Source organism: Eptatretus burgeri, chromosome 13 (genome assembly GCF_056783735.1).
Source record: "Eptatretus burgeri isolate ZD-2024b chromosome 13, Ebu_testis_v1, whole genome shotgun sequence".
Taxonomy (NCBI): domain Eukaryota; kingdom Metazoa; phylum Chordata; class Myxini; order Myxiniformes; family Myxinidae; genus Eptatretus; species Eptatretus burgeri.
In genome coordinates this window covers 9,961,451-9,980,915 of record NC_140973.1, presented here as the reverse complement: position 1 = coordinate 9,980,915, position 19,465 = coordinate 9,961,451, and the positions used below count along the sequence as shown (strand labels likewise).

General features: G+C 36.9%; 1 protein-coding gene across 1 annotated transcript; it reads left to right on the top strand.

Annotated features, from left to right (window-relative positions):
* Positions 1 to 10,830: 10,830 nt before the first annotated feature.
* LOC147013815 (uncharacterized) lies at positions 10,831 to 11,829 on the top strand. Its single transcript, XM_085850705.1, has 4 exons — positions 10,831 to 10,890; positions 10,984 to 11,142; positions 11,306 to 11,363; positions 11,659 to 11,829. The coding sequence occupies exons 1-4, from the start codon at positions 10,844 to 10,846 to the stop codon at positions 11,716 to 11,718; spliced, it is 324 nt and encodes a 107-aa protein (XP_085706831.1). The 5' UTR covers positions 10,831 to 10,843; the 3' UTR covers positions 11,719 to 11,829.
* Positions 11,830 to 19,465: the final 7,636 nt, after the last annotated feature.

Sequence of the window (19,465 nt, the reverse complement as noted above, 5' to 3'; positions counted from 1 at the left end):
ATATATATATATGCCAAGTTTCAGGAAGTTTCGATAAAAACTGTAGGCTGTGAAACAAAAAAGTCCACAAGAACAACAACTGAGTAAGACTGAGAGATCCTCCACAAGGATCTAAAAAAAATAATTTGATGCACATGATACCTCTGGTTATGCAAGGTACCATATCCCTGTTTGCACTCAAAACAAAAATGTGATTTGAAAGTTTTGTGGATGGAGGTAAAATGAGGTATCGACGATTATTTTACTGGAATCGCACATGGTGTTACACCGTTACATGTCGATGCCCTCCCAGCGTACATTCCTGCACCGCAGCCTTGCCCGCAAGTAGCGTAACATGAAGTGTGCAAAGCCCTGCAGTATATCAATGCAGAACCAAGCTTCAGGTCCAGGTCGGATTCCTGCTCACATAACTAGGGGATTTGCATGTGAACTTTCAGGTCCAATAACCAATCTTCTCAATCCTTCCTTCACTTGAAGGAACTGTTCCCACTCAGTGGAAGAGAGCACTTGCAGTTCCAATTCCTAAATCAATTGGACCAGCATGAAACAAATTGAGAGCAGTGTCTTTAACTGACCCCTTTCTCAAAGGTAGCAGAGAATTTTGTATTAAAATGGTTAAGTGATCCAGGGGATAAAATTGACAGAAATCAGTATCCATGTTAACGGGTTTGTCTACTCAACATGACATTACCTCATTATTAAACTCAAGAATAATTTGTACGAGCATGCTGACAAACCATAAGTTTACAGCTCAGTGGTGGTAACTGATTTCTCTAATGCTTTTGATTTGATTGATCATAGATCTAAATGCAAGACTGGCTGTAATTCCTTAGATCTGAAGTTTCTTGAACCAAAGAAGCTAAAGTCTACGATTCAAGGGGTGCCTTGTCAGACAATAAGATCCTTATGCGTGGTGTACCTCAAGGTACAGGGAGAGGCCCCCTTTGCTGCCTCGTTCAGATCAATGATACAATGGCTCAAGTGGAACAGGCGGCAAAACCCATTTCAATTTTTAAGTACTCGTACACCCGTTCCTTATGAGAGTGGCAGCAAGGGTCGTGTTATTATCCTCTCTGGGCTATATAGAGATTATAGTAGATCTCGGCATGCTGCATGTGTGACAAGGAGGAATCGATTCGATTTTGATGAAGATCCGAATCTGGATACGAGAATTATTTAATTTTTAAAGTGATTCTTCACTATTGAGAGATAGGGCCAAAAACTATATAGTACTATATAGGTGGTCGTATGGCAGCTTAGCTGCCGGGGTAGCTATCATTTCTTGAAGCGCGACTATGTTGCTGATGCAGTGCCCCTCTAACTACACACACTGGAACTGGTACTCATTTCGCCGACCTCGGAAGGATGACAGGCTGAGTCAACCCCCCTGGTGTATTAATTCAGCGGCCGACGGGGCTTGAACTCAGGACCCGAGGATCCCAAGCCGCCACCCTAACCACTGAGCCAACACCAGGCTCATACTGTTTCGTGTGATATTTACCTCCGCCACCGAAGGTGAAGGAGGTTCTGTTTTCACCTCTTTCTCTCTGTTTATTATTTGCAAAATCGAAGATTTTTCAAGTATATTGGTCAGTCGATTTTGTTATTCTGTCTGTCGCCTTCAGGTCATAATTCTAAACCGATCGTCATGAAACTTTACCAAGTTGTCGAGGTGTCTCAACCGAGAAGCCTATTGATTTTTGAGGTCAAGGTCAAAGGTCATCTTTCTGAAATCGTCATTTATCATCCGATTGACTTGAAAATTGAACAATATTTGCATGTTACGTCACTCAATTTGGAAACAAACTATTTTTGAGGTCAAAAGGTCAAAGGTCAACTCGAGGTCAAGCTTCTAAAATCATCCAATTTTATTTGAAAAATTGTCAATTTTCATCCGATTGACTACAATTAAGCAGCAATTGCTCCGTCAATCGCTAAATTTGGAAACCAACTATTTTTGAGATAAAAATGTCAAAGGTCAACTCAAGGTCAAACTTCTAAAATAATCAATTTTCAACTGAAAAATCATCAATTTATATCCGATTAACTTGAAAATTGAACAAGATTTGCATAGTACGTCACTGAATTGGGAAAGCAACTATTTTTCATGTCAAAGGTCAACTCAAGGTCAAACTTCTAAAATCAATTTTTATCTGAGAAATTGTCAATTTTCATCGGATTAACCTGTAAATTAAGCAGCAATTGCATAGTGGTGAAACAGCAACCCTCACATCAATGAATTTGGAAACAAACTATTTTTGAGGTCAAAGGTCAACTCAAGGTCAAACTTCTAAAATCATCCATTTCAATCTGAAAAATAATCAATTTTCATCCAATTGACCTGAAATTTGATTAATATTGTGAATTTTAATCTTAATGAAATGGACAATTTGATATATCCATGGCAAGCTTTGGAGAGGGGGGTGGATTTTGCAAGTATTGTGCTCTGCACGACGTCTTTTTTGGGTCGCCGAAATAGGTGACCCTGATTGTCAGTAATTCTGTCTGTTTGTTTGGATGTTTGTTCGTTTGTCATCAGCATAATTGGTAGTAAACGTGGGTGGATTTTGACCAAACTCGGGTGGTAGGTACATCTTATGACCTAGTGCTTTGGTAATTGTGATGGTTGCTCGGGACGCTTTTGTTCCCGAGCAACAGCTGAAAAACCTTCAAAATCGGTACCGTTCACGCAAAATCAATTCCGAAAGCCATTATCCCACGTAGGCTTATGAAATTTTCCATGCATCATCTACAGGTGATGCTCTACCAAATATATTCCGTTTTTTGTGATATATGGAATAGTTTACCCGCAGCGCCCCCTACAAATGGGATATGCCCAAAAATTGGCAAAAATTGAAGGTCCCCTAGCGACCAGGTGAGTGCATCGATCTGAATGAAACTTTGCAGGTTCATAGCACGCAATGAGTGCTACAACTTTGCCTCAGGACATATTGACCGATATTGCTTAGGTCAGGGGTCAAAGGTCAATTAGTGCAAAAATCGATAATATGCGAGAGCTGGAGGTGCCTTCGCGCCAACTGCTACTCCTCCTAGGGTTATGGTCAGATGGTCATGAAAATTCACACTAATCATCTGGAATGCATTGTGCACAAACGATTGAGCCGGATTTTCGATTTATATCTTTGTTCACCCACAGCACCCCTCGAACTTTGGGGATTTCCGATATCAAACCGCATTTTCGGTACTTTTCATTCAAATTGATACCGAGTAGTTTTCAGTAGATGGAACTCGATGAGATTTGGTATGCATAATGTTAAGGTGATTCTCTATCCGCTATTTGACATCCATCTTGTTTATCTTATAGTTTCCAAATGGTAACCCTCTCAACTTGGGTGTCCTAGGGCCATTGAGCATTCCCGCTGAAAATTCAAAGTACACCAGCTCCAAGACGGTTGAACCGAATCGAATGAATCTTTACATGCTTATAGACCATAATGAGTACTACAACTTTACTCATTTGCATAATAACCTATCTCGAGTAGGTCAGGGGTCAAAGGTCAATGAGTGCATTTTTCGGGCAAAATGACCATTCAAAGCCCCCTTGCTCCTACACAGATTAACCAATACAAATGAAAGTTCATATGTACATAGTACACAATGAGTACTATAACTTTGCTTCAGAACATATTGACCTATCTCAGCTATGTCAGGGGTCAAAGGTCAATGACTGCATTTTTCGGTCAAAATAACCATTCAAAGCCCCCTTGCTCCTACACGCGTTAACCGATATGAATTAAAGTTCATAGGTACATAGTACACAATGAGTACTATAACTATGCTTCAGAACATGTTGACCTATCTTGGCTATGTCAGGGGTCAAAGGTCAATGAGTGCATTTTTCGGGAAAAAATGACCATTCAAAGTCCCCTTGATCCTACACGGGTTAACCGATACAAATGAAAGTTCATATGTACATAGTACACAATGAGTACTACAACTATGCTTCAGAACATATTGACCTATCTTGGCTATGTCAGGGGTCAAAGGTCAATGAGTGCATTTTTCGGGAAAAATGACCATTCAAAGCACCCTTGCTCCGACACGGATTAACCGATACGAATGAAAGTTCATTGGTACATAGTACTCAATGGGTACTACAACTTTGCTTCAGGACATATTGACCTATCTCGGCTAAGTCAGGGGTCAAAGGTCAATGAGTGCATTGTTCGGCAAAATGACCATTCAAAGCCCCCTTGCTCATACACGGGTTAACCGATTCAATTGCAATTTCGTAAGTACTTCGTACTAGATCAACTCAGATCAGGGGTCAAAGGTCATCGGATGCTCGGCGACCCATGGCCGCCTACCGGCTTGTCTTGTTTGTCTGTTTGTTTGTGTGCAAGATATCTCAAAAAGTTGTGGACGGATTCGGATGAAATTTTGTGGACAGGTTGGGTGTGTGACAAGGACGAACTGATTATATTTTGGTGAAGATCCACATCTGGATCTGATAATTTTTTCAGTGATTCTTTACCATTGAGAGATAGGGCTAAACGAATATATAGCACGATATCTCAAAAAGTTGTGGAGGGATTTGGATGAAACTTGGTGGGCATGTTGGGCGTGTGACGAGGACAAATTGTTTATATTAAATTTTGGCGAAGATCCGAATCCGATTCTGGATACGGGAATTATTTGATTTTTAAAGTTGTTCTTCACCATTGAGAGATCGGGCCAAAAACTATAACTAGCATGATATTTCAAAAATGTATTGGGCCCGATATGTTCTTGTGGATTTCATTGCGTGGAGGAGGTATGCGCTCTCCCAAGTGCCCTTCTAGTTACTTTTGTTTTTCGAAGCGACCTTGGAAAAAACGTCACGATTATCTATCTTAACATGGACTTTCAAAATTGGTCAAACAATAATAACATGAAATGGAATTTAGAAACATGTTTCGCATACAAGTTTGTTTTATGAAAAAAAAACCTGCCCCAGATATCAATTGACTTTGCATGTAGTAAATACTACTTGAGGAAGTTGAACAGCTTCAAATCTTCGGGATTACTATTTCAATGCTTTTTGAATGGAATTACTCATTCAGAATATTCTGTTTACAGGAAACTGTAAACTGTACTTGTTAAAACTGTTTAAAAAGTTCAATCTGTTTTGTGAAGATTTGATGATCATGGATAAAGGTGATGCGAGACATCTCCTATAATATACTGTCCCGGTCTAGAATGCTTCTGTCGAGGTGGATTTCCTCTTCTAGTAATTTTGTAATCAATCTGATTGAATACAGGCATTAATAAGAACTGTAATCTCATTTAATCTCATTATCCACTGGTTATTAATTGAACTCATATTAATACAACTCGTATTAATAGAACTCATATACTGGCGAGAAGAGGACCCGTAGGAAATGTAATCATCCAGGTCTTTGTAATTATTGTGCCTATTAAACAATGTGCTTGCTATTGATTTAACATGTATTTGTGAAAGTAATTAAACCCTATGACTTGGAGATGCTGTATGAGCTCCAGTCAACCTTAATTATATCGATTAAACATATCATTTGTTACCTGATATAACACAAATTCATTTTAGTTTGTAATTCAAATGAACATGTCCAGTGGCTCGTGTGTGCCTGCACATAAGGTTGTTATTTTAGCAAGTCTGGGAAACATGCCAGAGTGATAACAGAGTGGCAGATTCTCTTTGTTCTTTCAGCAGCTGCCTGAACTCAACTTTTGTTACTCCTTTTGCAACCCGGAGAGATGTTTGTGCTCTATTCTGATTGGTTGAGCTTGGGTCAGCTCCAGGCCTCACTTGCCTGACCACCTGATATGTTCTCCTCCCACCCCTTTTCTATGGGATACCCTTTCCTGCTTCTATGGGAACTCGCCACACTCGGCCTTATTTAATTAAATATCTATGGGAAAGTTAAAGCTGCAGCAATTGTTTCTCTTCTATCCTGTGTTTCTCCCACTTATTCCCTCCACCCATCCTTGCTCTAATCGAAGAGGGGTTGCTTTGAGATCCTTGTTAGTGAAGTTCATCGAATGTTATTCCGTGTTCTTCCTCCACGTACGTGAATAAAGATTCTACTTTGAAGCGCTGACCCTGGGTGGACATTGAGTACTTCCAGGACACTACCCTGACCGAATCTCAGATGAATGAGTTGGAAATAATTCAGAAAAGAGTCCTAAGAATGATCTTGGATCTATCTTATCATTATTATGACAAGGCCCAGCATGTCTGCAGGGTACAAACTCTGAAACAGCGCAGACTGGAAATTTGCGAAATAAATGGGGGAAAAAAAAACACGAGAGTCGATTCGAGTCGAGAAAAAAAACACTCACATTCAGACACTGGTTGGCCAATTATAGGTATGATCAGCCATGTTAACGCTCTTAGAAATTCACTCAAAACCTCCCAGATCTTGTGCAGAACAAGTAGGTATAAGATGGAGGAATTCCTTATTTTGTTTGGATATTGAATGAAATTTATCGAATTCCACCCAAATCCATGTAAAAAGTTTGGTTGTTTTTGAGTCACTGCTTGCTAAAATGTACACAATGTAGTTTTTAGCTCGCCTGTTCGAAGAACAGAGAGCTATAGCGATACCCCCGGCGTGAGCATCAGCGTCAGCGTGAGGGTGAAAATGTTAAAGTTTTTGGTGCAAGTTATTTCCTTTGTAATGTTTTTATCTACCACACTATTTTTTACTGATTACAATATACAAATACATATATTTTAACCAGAGAGTTGGTGTCAAAGCCTCCCAATGCTCACCTGTTTATACATTTATCGTGTTTAAAAGACTAGTCTAATAATATTTTTTTTATAAAGCATTGCAGTGAAATCTGATCCAAATAATTTTAAAGCAATATATGTATTTGTATATTGTAATCAGTAAAAAATAGTGTAGGAGATAAAAACATTAGAAAGGAAATAACTTGCACCAAAAACTTTAACATTTTCATGCTCACGCTGACGCTCATGCCGGGGGTATCGCTATAGCTCTCTGTTCTTTGAACAGGCGAGCTAGAAAACGATAAATGTATAAACAGGCGAGCATTGGGTGGCTTTGACACCAACTCTTTGGTTAACTATACTATGTATACATTATTGGCAGATGCAGCACTCCCTCGCTTTAAACGGGGGATGTGTTCCTGGAAAAGGGCGTTTAAAGCAAAATCGTTGAAAGCGAACCACTTTTAACATGGTGCAAAGGGAGATAAGTTCCAGACCATGTCCCAAAACCCAATACCGAACCGTTTTCTCACCAACTGACATGGAACACACAAATAACACAAAAATATACATTAATATAAATCAATATCACACCGTTTATATCAAATATTTGGTGTTAATACATAAATCGTTTAACTTTGAAACCGTTCAAAGCGAGGGAATACTGTACATCTTGTTCTTATTCCTCTGTGAACTTGTTTCAAGTGTTGAATGTTTGAAATAGACCACAAAATGAAAATGATGAGATTAACTTTGAATGCAAGTCCGATTCACATTTGAGTTAGAAGGGTTCGACGATACAAATCGGTCTCCATTGATTTATGCTACACGTCTTCTTCTTCGTCACCATCTATATACAATTTTAAAAACATAAAAAGGAGGTACTCTACTTTGCTCATCTCAAAGTTTCTTTAGTAGCATGGTCAACCAAAATTAAAACCAAGTTATGCAAAAATTATGTACTTATTCAATGATGCAAATCATGGATCAGTTGGCACTCGTGCTGTATGTTTTCCCAATGAATTGGGTACCATTGTCGGACACTATCTCTACAAGCGCTCTGAGAAGACCGAATGTTGATGCGATGATTTGTGCACAATTGATGTGCTTGAGGTTTGCGATAATAATTATGAAAGTTTGCTTCTTATTTTATCTTTTCTTCTCAAACTTGCAACGTGTTTTGATTTGTCTGGGATACAAGTACACCATTCAGACGTAATAAGAGCACAGGCTTCCCCGCTGCGGAGCAGGTACTAAATCCAAGGAGATTCGATTTTGCATAGCTACTGTTCGCATAACATTCATTTCAATATTAACATCTGCTAAACTATCCACAGTTTCATTTCCAAGCAGTTCCAAAGCAGCTGCCGTTTTAAATAAATTATTTATTTATCTATTTATTCCCAGCTACCTTAGCACTTACATACTTAGGAAAGATGATCATAAAGGCCAAGTCAGTGTTAAAAATACCCCACTTGCATCATTACAAAATTTGAAATGGGGAATGGAAAAGTATATGTACATGTGGTACCACATAACCCAAAAAGCATGCATCTGTCCAATTAATCAGAAGCCATGCATAGGCTCGGTTTCCACAAATAAAATAGGTATTATTCAATGCTACTTGTGGTCTCATTGCACGATTTAAAATAATATAACTCTTACACTCTGACTTACTTAACATTCTTTTCTCCGATGCCTTCTGCACTCGGCATAATTCTGGTTTATCTTTAGTTTATCTTACCACAAAATATGGAGGCATTTTACTTCAATTAAAATTAGGCTAGTACCAGCTACTAATCAGTGAGAGCAATACAATTACAATGCAAGGTACAATTCCTATTTCCAGTAATTGATTTAATAATTGTTATTTGGTCAAGCAGTTAAGTCCATGAGCCAGACCTCAAAATTTCGGGTATCATTACCAAAAAGGGGAACAGACCCCACCACGATTTTTCGTTGGCTTGATTCCTCAAGTGTCCGAAATCAGTTGATGGACTTGCAAGGAAGGGAGCTCAATGACCTTTTGGCGGCTATCTTCAAAAATTCCCGCCGTTATTTCACCAAAATGGAGGAAATTGGAAAAATACCCACAACTCACCTCCAGAATGTCCTATGGACATGCGGTTTGGCTTAAAATGATTGTAAGAACATTCTACATCTGCTAATATATAGTTTTTTGCTACAGTATGTTCCAAAATTCGAAATTTCTCCCAAAAAGTGGCATTTTTAGGTTTTTTTGCTATATGTTATCAGAAGTTTTCTGCCAATTAATATTCAAATATATCTAAGCTGATTTTTTACCTTGGTCACCTATAGTGGTTCATAAGGCATTCAAAGAAAGTCAAATATAAAGTTATCTGAACTTCACACGATTCTATAGATACGTTTTGTGGCATGCTCCTATTTGCTGTTTTCAGCTTTTTGGGGTAGCGGTAAACTGATATCAATAAAACTTTTCACAACACTCCACATAACAGTTTTTTATCAGAATAAAATGCAGGAATTCATGCTCATGAATTACCCTGTATGAACTGTTAACAGTCACTCATAGCTGGCAGCCCCTTGGCCTGGATTTCGGATAATGGAAGGAAAATTTGGAGGATTCGTATTGTCTTCTCCCTCTGGCAGCCCAAGCCCCCCCCCCCAGGGGTTGACACTTGGATGTGTGCAAGATCTGGGTAGCCCACGGCACCCATGGAAGATTTACCATCAATAACAACAACAAAAATCTACAATTTCAAAAAAAAATAATAATAAATGAATCTTAACGTAAAAGTAGTTGCTTGTGAGCAAATGGCGGGCAAGGTCATGACATTTGGTAACAATCCTGGACTCATTGGTGCTTTAACCCATTTTAAGCACTGTCCAGATGAGGAGGGTGAGTATACTGATTCTGGCTCACTTTTCCCCATGTAAGTGAATGGGGGATTTTTCAGCGATTCATATTTTTTTCCCTAAAAAAATAAACCCCCTTTTTAGCCCAAGGTATATTTATTTGTCTCCCCTTTTAACCTAGGGGCACTCTCTTCAAATAACCAATGCAACAAGATAAAGATTTGTTCAAGTATTAAAGTAGTAATGTGATTTGTTAAAGGTGATTCTGAAGAAATATCTGAAACATGTAAGCCTCGGGACACTCTTTTTCAAATAACCAATGCATATTGTTTCGCTCACTCATTGAACCTATAAACATTTGTTCATTCTCAAATTCCTTCAATAGTTTAATTTTCTTTGCACAATAATCCCCATCTAAAATATTTTAAAATAAAACATTTGAATCTTTATATTTTTCAAGATACCCCTTTTGTGTCATTATGAAATGATATACTTCTCTTAATGATCTCATCTGACCACCTCCTGAGTTGCATATCATTTTTGTACATAAACAACACCATAAAAAAAGTTTTGTTTCAAATGTTTTCAGTTCGTGCCGTGAAAATGAGGAAGTGTTTTTCGACACGGTCGTGCTGTGAAAATGAGTAAGTGTTTTTGGACAGTCATGCTGTGAAAAAATAGGAACTATTCTGTGAGACAAGGCCTCGTGTTTATATATACTAACTCAGAACACGAACAGGCTTTTAAACATTAGTTTAATCAAAATCATTTTAGGGCATTTTAAGTTTGTTTTGAAAATGATTCATACAATTTGAGAATATATCACCCAATTATTTTCCAAGCTGTCTCGCCCGAAGCGTCATTTCCTGTGGCCACACCCGATGATTAGGCAATTTCCTCATCGTTGCCTTATAAGTGATTTGCCAGACAAAGTTTCTGCCAGACGGGATTTTCATTTTTACAACTGAGACATGAGCGATCTTTCTTCCGCGAACAAAACAGCTCAACACAAAGTTGGTAAGCTTGTGTATGGGTTCCTCTTTGAACGATGAAGCAATTGATTATCAATTAAATCGTGATAATTCTGATATATATATATTTTTTTCCTGGCAGGTCCTTGGAAGAAGAGCAGTTTACATATCACGACGAGGTGCATGAAATTAATGCTCTTATTGAAGAGGTCAATCATCTTAGAAGAGAATTATAAAACTTTTTTAATGACTGACATGACGTCTTATCACGGCCTCTGATCTTTATGCCATCTTCTACCAATGGTAAAAAAACTGAGACATGGACTCACTCTCTTCCAATGAAGATAACAGCTCACTACAAAGTTGGTAAGTTTGTGTATGGTTTCCTCTTTGAATGATGAAGCAATTGATTATAAGTTAAATCGTGATAATGCGAAAATATATATTTTTTCTTGGCAGGTCCTTGGAAGAAGTGGAGTTTACATATCACGATGAGGTGCATGAAATTAATGCTCTTATTGAAGACGTCAATGATCTTAGAAGAGAATTGAAAAACATTTTTAATGAATGGTACGAAGTCTTATCACGGCCTCTGATCTCGAATGAATTAAACCAACGGTGAGACACGTGTGTGTGTGTCTCTGTCCCTGTCTGTTTGTCTCTCTCTATCTCTCCCTGCCTGTCTCTTTGTATCTCTCTCTCTCTGTCTGTCTTTCTACCTACCTCTCTCTGTCTGTCTCTCCATCTATACCCTTGACTCATTATTTTATTTTTTTCTCAGCTCGATCACACAACATAAGCTGTTGAAGCAATCTGGTACAACACATGATTTTCTGGAGGTAAATGTTTCTGAATTATTATTTAGTTATTTGTTTATTTATTCTTTTATTAATATCACTCTCTCTTTGGAATGTCGCCTTATGTTGGTTGCATCATTAGTTTGGACGCGGTTATGCCAGTACACTGGAATTCATTTTATTGGCCTCGGAAGGATGACAGGCTGAGTCGGCCTCCTGGTGTGTTAATTCAGTGGTCAACGAGGCTTGAACTTAGAACCAACACCAGGCTTATTAATATTACCATGTAATTATCTTTATAAAACCTAATTATGATCCACTTTTTGTTTCAAAACAGAATATGGTGTCTGAGTTTCGAAATCACAAGACATCTGAAGAAGATTGCTGGGAAAGATAAAACATTCTCGCAAATGAATATTTAATATTTTCAATTTTGATTAATTATATTTGTTTTGTTTACAATTACTTGATTTTGAATTTCAAAAAAAGAATCAAGACATGAAGGAGAGGGAGGGGGGAGGGAGGGGGGGGTAGGTGCGCTCCCCCAACGACCCATCACCCCCTCATCCCACCCCCTCCCCTCCCCATGTGTGTGTGGGGAAGGGTGGGGGTGGGATGAGGGAGGTGGTGGGTCAAAGGTGGGGGCGCACAGGGGGGATGTGGGGGGTGGGGCTTGTGGGGGGGGGGCTTGTGTGGGTGGGGTTGATGTGGGCGGGGCTTCGGTGGGGCTTGTGTGGGCGGGGCGTGTGTGGGCGAGGCTTGTGTGGGAGGGGTTTATGTGGATGGGGCTTCGGTGGGGTTTGTGTGGGCAGGGTTTATGTGGGTGAAGCTTGTGTGGGAGGGGTTTATGTGGGCAGGGTTTATGTGGGTGGGGCTTGTGTGGGCAGGGTTTATGTGAGAGGGGTTTATGTGGATGAGGCTTATGGGGTTTGTGTGGATAAATGGATGGGTGGAGAGATGGGTGGATGGATGGAGCTTGTGTGGATGTGTGGATAATTTTTTAATTAAATAAACATGTGTGTGGGGAACTAATTAACTAATCACTAATTATGTGAATATGATGAATGTGGGTGGAGCTTGTGGTGGAGCTTGTGTGGGGTGGGGTATTTGTGTGGAGCTTGTGGGGGGTTTGTGTATGGTGGGGTTTGTGTGGGGTGGGGTTTGTGTGGAGCTTGTGTGGGGTGGGGTTTATGTGGGTGGGGTTTGTGTGGGCGGAGTCAAAAAATTTCAATTTATCTTTGTCTTTTATAATCCCTGTGAATAAAATGAACCTAAAATCTCTTCCCCTTCCAAATCATATATCTTATAAGTCCAAGGAACCGTATCTATTACATAAACAATTTTTAAAAGTTCGTTCGTCCATCGTTTACTATAACTTTTTTCAAAATGAGATTTCCACCTATATATTCTTACGATATCACCAACTTTGAACTTAGGTTTTCTGACATTAATCTCTTTTTCATATTTTAATTTTGTAAATGTTTCTGATGGTTTCATATTTGTTGACGTGTGAATCGTGTTATTATACTTATCCACAATATCCTGAATAAAAGATGACCATTGTTGTGAACCGAGTTCTGTGAATTTTTTATATAGTCTCTCTTTTAAGGTACGATTAAAACGTTCAACAACAACGGCCTTCCCTTCATTAAAGGTACTGTATAATGTAATACTCTTATTTTTTAGAGAATTCATAAATGTCTTGTTATAAAACTCTCTACCCTCATCAGTCCACAATTTTTTAGGTTTTCTCTTACTTTTATTAAATATCTGTTGAAAGGCTAACATAAGAGTATTACCTGTTTTGTTTTTTAATGGGACAACCCATGCGTATCTACTCCTCAAATCAATAACTGTTAAAGCATACTTGTACCCCTTATCATTATTGAGTTTAATCAAATCAGCAGACCAGATATAATCTACTTCCTTGGAATAAACTTTCCTTCTCTGAAACTTTGTGAATATTGGTTTATGTAATTCATCAGCTAATTGCTCTTCAATCTTAATGACATCATTAGAGCCTATAAGTTTTTTGAATTTCCAAGTCCAAGTTTCAATTTAGCACTGATCATCTTTTTCACGATGAACCTATCAACTTTTTTTCTCAAGGTTGGATTTTGTATCAGAGACAAATTATACAACATTTCTCTGTCGGCTTCATGCTTTTCTTCCAAAGTTGCGGAATTCCCATAATCAATATCGTGTCTCATGCACACTTCATCGACTCTATTGATGGGCTCACTCCAGGATTTAGGATTGTCTGCCTCATCTAATCTTTTATCCAAGTTTGTGCCTGGACCCTAGAAAGAATACCCTAGTAGATGTAATTCCCCTGGTATTCCAGTAGTTGTAAATTTACTTCCTGATAAAAACTTTTGTTTATCTCCTTCGAGTTTGTGTTTGGAGATAAATTGATTTTTTTTTGAACCACACACCGAACATATACCTTTTTGTATAACCCTGTTATTTTTACTTTTAAAATATGAAATATTTTAGTATTAGTTTTCTTTTTACATTTGAGACAATAACTCATTTAATTATGAGAAAAATTCCGACAGAGTGCAAAAACCTTTTTAGTTTCCAACATGCACATTTGAATCTTAATTTTTAAAACATAAAGAATCATTAGAAATGCCTTCACTCTCTCCTCCATTTATTTAAGAAAAAACAAACAAAAAAAAAAACACTTTAATTAACATCAATATCCTCTCCATGAAAACGATGTCAACGGTCTTGTCGAAAATACTGCTAATAGACTTGTCAATTATTTGTTTTCCTCCTCGGTGGGTTGAGTTATTTTCTGTAATACCATCAATCTTTTTCTAATCTCACTGGTTTCCATATTTTCATATTTATTTAGTCTCGCTCTTTCCTCCCTCTCCTTCTCCCTCTCCTTCTCTCTCTTCTCCCTCTCCTCCCTATCCTTCTCTCTCTTCTCCCTCTCCTCCCTCTCCTTCTCTCTCTTCTCCCTCTCCTCCCTCTCCTCCTTCTCCCTCTCCTTCTCTCTCTTCTCCCTCTCCTTCTCTTTCTTCTCCCTCTCCTCTCTCTTCTCCTTTTCCTCCTCTTCCCTCTCTTCTTCAACTCCTTCCTCATCCCTTACTATCCTTGAATCACTTATACCCCATAGAATATATATCATACATATATTCATCAGAATTTCTTGTTATTCCTGTATCCAAAATAATTTTTTTTACAACTTGAAACCAATAAAATTTCTTTTGAATTTCTAAAAGAGTCTTACCTTTTCTTAACTTTATAATTTTTTCATTATTTAACATTCTAATTAAATCTAAAGTTGGCAGTTTATCAACATCAGCATAATGCGAATCTTTTATTGAAAATACCTCATTTTTATGTTGTAGAACATATTTATTAAAATACCGAATACCCTTTTCTTGAAGGTATGCTTGGACACAGAAATGATAATTTTCTTGAAGCCTTCTTGCCGTCATTTATGTATTAGAAATATATGTCAGAATAATATGATGACACGAAACACCTCCCCATCTTCCCATAGTTAAATCATTTTGTATTTCCTTACTTATTATATATAATCCTGTTTTTTCTGTTTTCATGATATAAACTAGAGCAAAACCATTATTATATTTACCCTAATTAAATTCTTTTATTTGTTGTTTACGAATCGTGGCTCCACAAAACTCATTCTCCATACCAAGTGGATAATATTCTTCCTTACGAGACTGATTTAATTGTTCCAGGTCTTCAAAGTCAATTTTAAATGACCAATTATACCCTAAATCATTCATATCATACCCCCATTGTTCTATTCTCATGCAAACGATACGCCCTTCTTTATAAAAATTGATTTTAATTCGAACTGTGAATTCTGTATGACCTGGAGATAAAATCAACACTTCTGTATCTTTGGAATACACGGCCGTTTTATTTAAGGATATATATTGTGATAAATCGCTTAATCTCACCAAGTCATTCGCGTCAGTCGGGCTTGGATAATTTTTTATTTATAAGCATTTTTCACATTAATATTTTTGGTTATATTATATTTATGTCGTTCAGCCTTTGCCTTTGTGTAATAATTTGATAAATCAATATCCAGTTCTTGGGATACACCAAAGATAGAACCATCTTTCCCAACATAAGTCATTTTTATTAGATTAAAAATAATGTCATAAAAAAATTATTTTTGTTGAGTTGAAATAACACATCAAGACATAATTGACCACAACACTTGGAATTTAATTCTTGGACTTGAAATGTTTGAAAAACACCATTCTGTAAGAATTTTATGACTTCAACAGGTGGTGGAAGACCAAAACTATCAAAATAATATTTGTCTTGATTATTAAAAATACAAACCCAATGAGAACCGTTCCCATTATTATCTTCTAAGTTCATAATAATATTCTTTGTATGTTTAGGCACGTTTGTTAATTCATCTCTCATACATATAACCACATTATGAATTTTTAATTTCTTACAATATTTGACAAGTTGTAAATTTGATGTTGTATTCCTTCCAAATTCTTTAAACCACTCATCAATACTCATTTATTTATGAGAAAGAGAAATCCATTACCCCTTTTAGTTAATTTTACACCTGCTTGTGCGATAGAAGAAAGCATATCTCCAACTAACAATCTCGCTTTATCAGGCAAACCTTCATGTTTTTCAGCAAAATCTACAATTGCGCCACTTCCACGAATTTGTTTCTCCAACTCTTTGTTATGTCTTTCCAATTATTTTTGAGCCCGGAGTTGAGCCTTCCTTTCGTTGGCAGTTTTCACCGCTGTTGATATACCACCCGTCAATGCTCCAAGCGCACTTAAACCAGCAAATAAAGGAATTAGAAGTGGGAGAAATCCTCCACTCATCTCTCTTATTGAATATTTTTTCAACATTGGTTTTGTCATTTTAATTTTAAGTGATCCAGTGTCGTTCAATATTTTAACCTGTTCTCTTGTGAGCAAAACATCAATTCTCACTGCTCCTTTTCTCTGAATTGTATTAACGTTAATCGTACAAGGCTTTTGATTTTGAACACAAGATGATAGTTTATGAAGATTGATTTGATTAACATATACCCCAGTTGGTACTTTGCCACTCATTTATTTAACAAAAAATTATGTGAGACTAATCATAACACCATTATCTGGATTAATCTGTAATTCTGTTTCTTCCAAAAGCAAACAATATGCATCAACTTCTTCACTCTCTCCTCTTTCAATGTATAGGGAAGTATCCACTCGATTAGACTTTATAGTTTCCTTTTGAGCGCTCAGGTCAAACGCATAGATTGTATACAAACTTTTAAATGCTGTCATATCCAAAATAGGTTCTTTATTTCCATTACTTTCACACACCTTTTGGTAAGACTTGTATGCTTCAGCAAAATCATTTTTTCCCAATTAATTTCCAATCGATCTCGTGGGTAAAATGTTACATCTAGAGAAACACGAAGTTGTTTCACCTTAGCATTATCACTCAATGCATTATTCTTATCAGTCACAGTATCACCATCTGGCTTTTTAAAAATGATCCACAGATATCGTGACTTTCCTTCCAGAACACCCAAATTCCACGTGGAAGTGGCTTGGTTTAGTTTAACGTGTTGACATCTTCTTTTGAGGTATGATACACTGAGTGGTTTCTTTGAGTTAAGTCTTCTGTTCAGCATCTCTTCTGTTTTAAGATTAGGAGTATATTCACTAATATAGCAACTCATTTCATCAACTACAAATTTATTCTGCTCACCAAAAGCACGAGCAACACCAAAAAGCAATCTATTTTCATTATCATTCCTTTGGAGTTGAAATATAATTTTAAGACCATATAGAACTTTATCATGATCACAAAATCCAAATATACCTTTCAGAGGAACTGCCACAGTAAAACTATTAACTGCTTTTGTATCATCATTATACGCTCCTTTCCTTTGAGTATATCCAGGGTCTGTGGTTGTTCCCGTTGACATATCAGGAATAAAACCTTCGACAGACCCCTTTCCCATTCTATCACTGAATGTATAGAGTGTAAATTTCATCATTTCAGATACAGCAGAGACATAATCAACCGCTTCAACTTCTTGTGTTCCAATGTACAAACGCACACTATCAAACATTTCCAGAAGAAATCATTTACGAGTGTAGCGTTTGTGTTATTCCCACCCTTAGTGAATTTAAATTTACACAACAAGAAACTTTCGGATGGATTCAAATAGATTTGTTGATTATTTATTTCAAAACTTTTTGTACCATTTGCATTCCAGTCTGTTCCAGTTATTGCATTTACCTTGAAGTAATCTTCTTTTTTAGTGGAGTTTGAGATGATAATAGTATCATCCAAATCATAGATACTATCAATTGCTTCTATACTTGTATTTATTTAGGAAAAAAGATGTTAAAACTTTTGAAACCCTGACCCAAGTATTTTAATTATTTTCTGTCATTCTTGGGGGGACAACTGAGTTTTATCTTTTTAAATTTCTTTAATTGCTTGTAATTTATGAGATTCCTTTTGGGCATCTTTTATGCTCTTTACAGCACCTGCTACATTTCCCACAGCAGAAGCAGTTGAACCAATTCGGTCTTTATGTTTAAGAATAGTTGAACCGATACCCATTAGAGTATCAATTATCCCATCTCCTCTAAATTGATGTCCAACACCCCTTTGTCTCTTAGGTTTATAGTATCCTCTACCAAGATACATACCTTCACCCTTGTAGTATGGGGAAAAGAACATCCCATCCCCTGTAATTATTTTATATTTTCCCAACTCGTGTTTCCTCACAATAACCATCGTATTTATTTATTGGAAAACTTCATGTAGGTGAATTCTGATGGATATAACTTCTCCATTAAAAGAAATCATTCGATTATCTTGGTCGGTTATCCTAAAATTTACTCTGTGTATGGTTTTTTCCTGACACAGGGAGATAAACCAAATTTTTGGGTTCCATATGGAATTTATAACCAATTGGGGTTGAGTATGCACTGAATGAAAATATTGAATTTGTTTTTATTCCATCATTATAAGCACCATCAATCAAATCACAGTGAATTAACACCGAGTTTATTCCTGAGGATATTTGAATGACATTATCACTGTAAAACGGCCCATTAGTTTCAATCATTTTTGAGGAGAAACCCAATAACTCTCTAAATGAATTATCAATTGTGAAATCAACCTTGTAGTTATTTTTAACTTTAATCGTTGATTTTGAAGTATGTTTTTGAATGTCTATAACAATATTTTTTGGTTCATCACCCTGTTCCTTCATAAGACGAGCAATTTCGGAAGATATTTGAGAATATCATATGCTCCGGGTGAGACTGTTATCGTTTTGTATCCACTTCCGGGATTATAACTAAACTTGTCATTTTTATCAGTTATATTAAATAAGGTATTATAAGTTTCCATGGACAATAAAGATGCCTCATATTCTTTTGTTGGGTCAAGTTGTGGCGGGTATGGGAATGAAGATGTGTGGTTGCTTGTTGTGAAATTAAAACTCAGGATTGTGCTTCTCATCTTATTTAATATGAGATAAAATGTCTTTATATTGACATTTATTAATTATTTTCATGTTCATCAACTGGTCTAAAATGGCTGATGCTTCATTAAAACAATTGTTATTTCCAGCCTTCTTCCTACCTAACAACAATAACAGTCTATCAACTAATTGCGATGGGTCATTTGGAAGAAAACTAATACCTGAACCAACGATACTTAAAGCCTGAATAATGTGTTTCTCCTCATTTTTCTGACTTTTACCAGAAATACTAACCCTATAATTTAGAGTGTTCAGCAGATCAATATATACTCTATCATCATTATTTTTCATATCCAATGGTTTATCAATATACTTTGATTCATCCCTCACAGTTGAACCTTGTCTTCCATCTTTTGTGAGAAGAAACATGAATCTCGGAGTTAGTTTAACAGGGGGTTGAGCAGAACCCAAGAACCTTAATTCATCATTGAATATCAATACCTTTTCTTGAACAAGATGAAATATTGCTGGTTGTTCTGTTGGAATGAGTCCTGCTTTGGTTTTTGAATCCGCTGAATATTCATTGTTTTGAAGAGCATTCACAATATAATCAGGGGGTCGATTAATCTCTTCCAGTTGTTGAAATAAACCTTCGTCATCATATTCTAATTCT

Coding starts and splice junctions, on each gene's coding strand:
- LOC147013815 (XM_085850705.1), top strand. CDS start 10,844: ATGGACTCACTCTCTTCCAATGAAGATAACAGCTCACTACAAAGTTG. Junction 11,143..11,305: donor TCGAATGAATTAAACCAACG/GTGAGACACGTG, acceptor TTTTTTTCTCAG/CTCGATCACACAACATAAGC. Junction 11,364..11,658: donor CAACACATGATTTTCTGGAG/GTAAATGTTTCT, acceptor GTTTCAAAACAG/AATATGGTGTCTGAGTTTCG.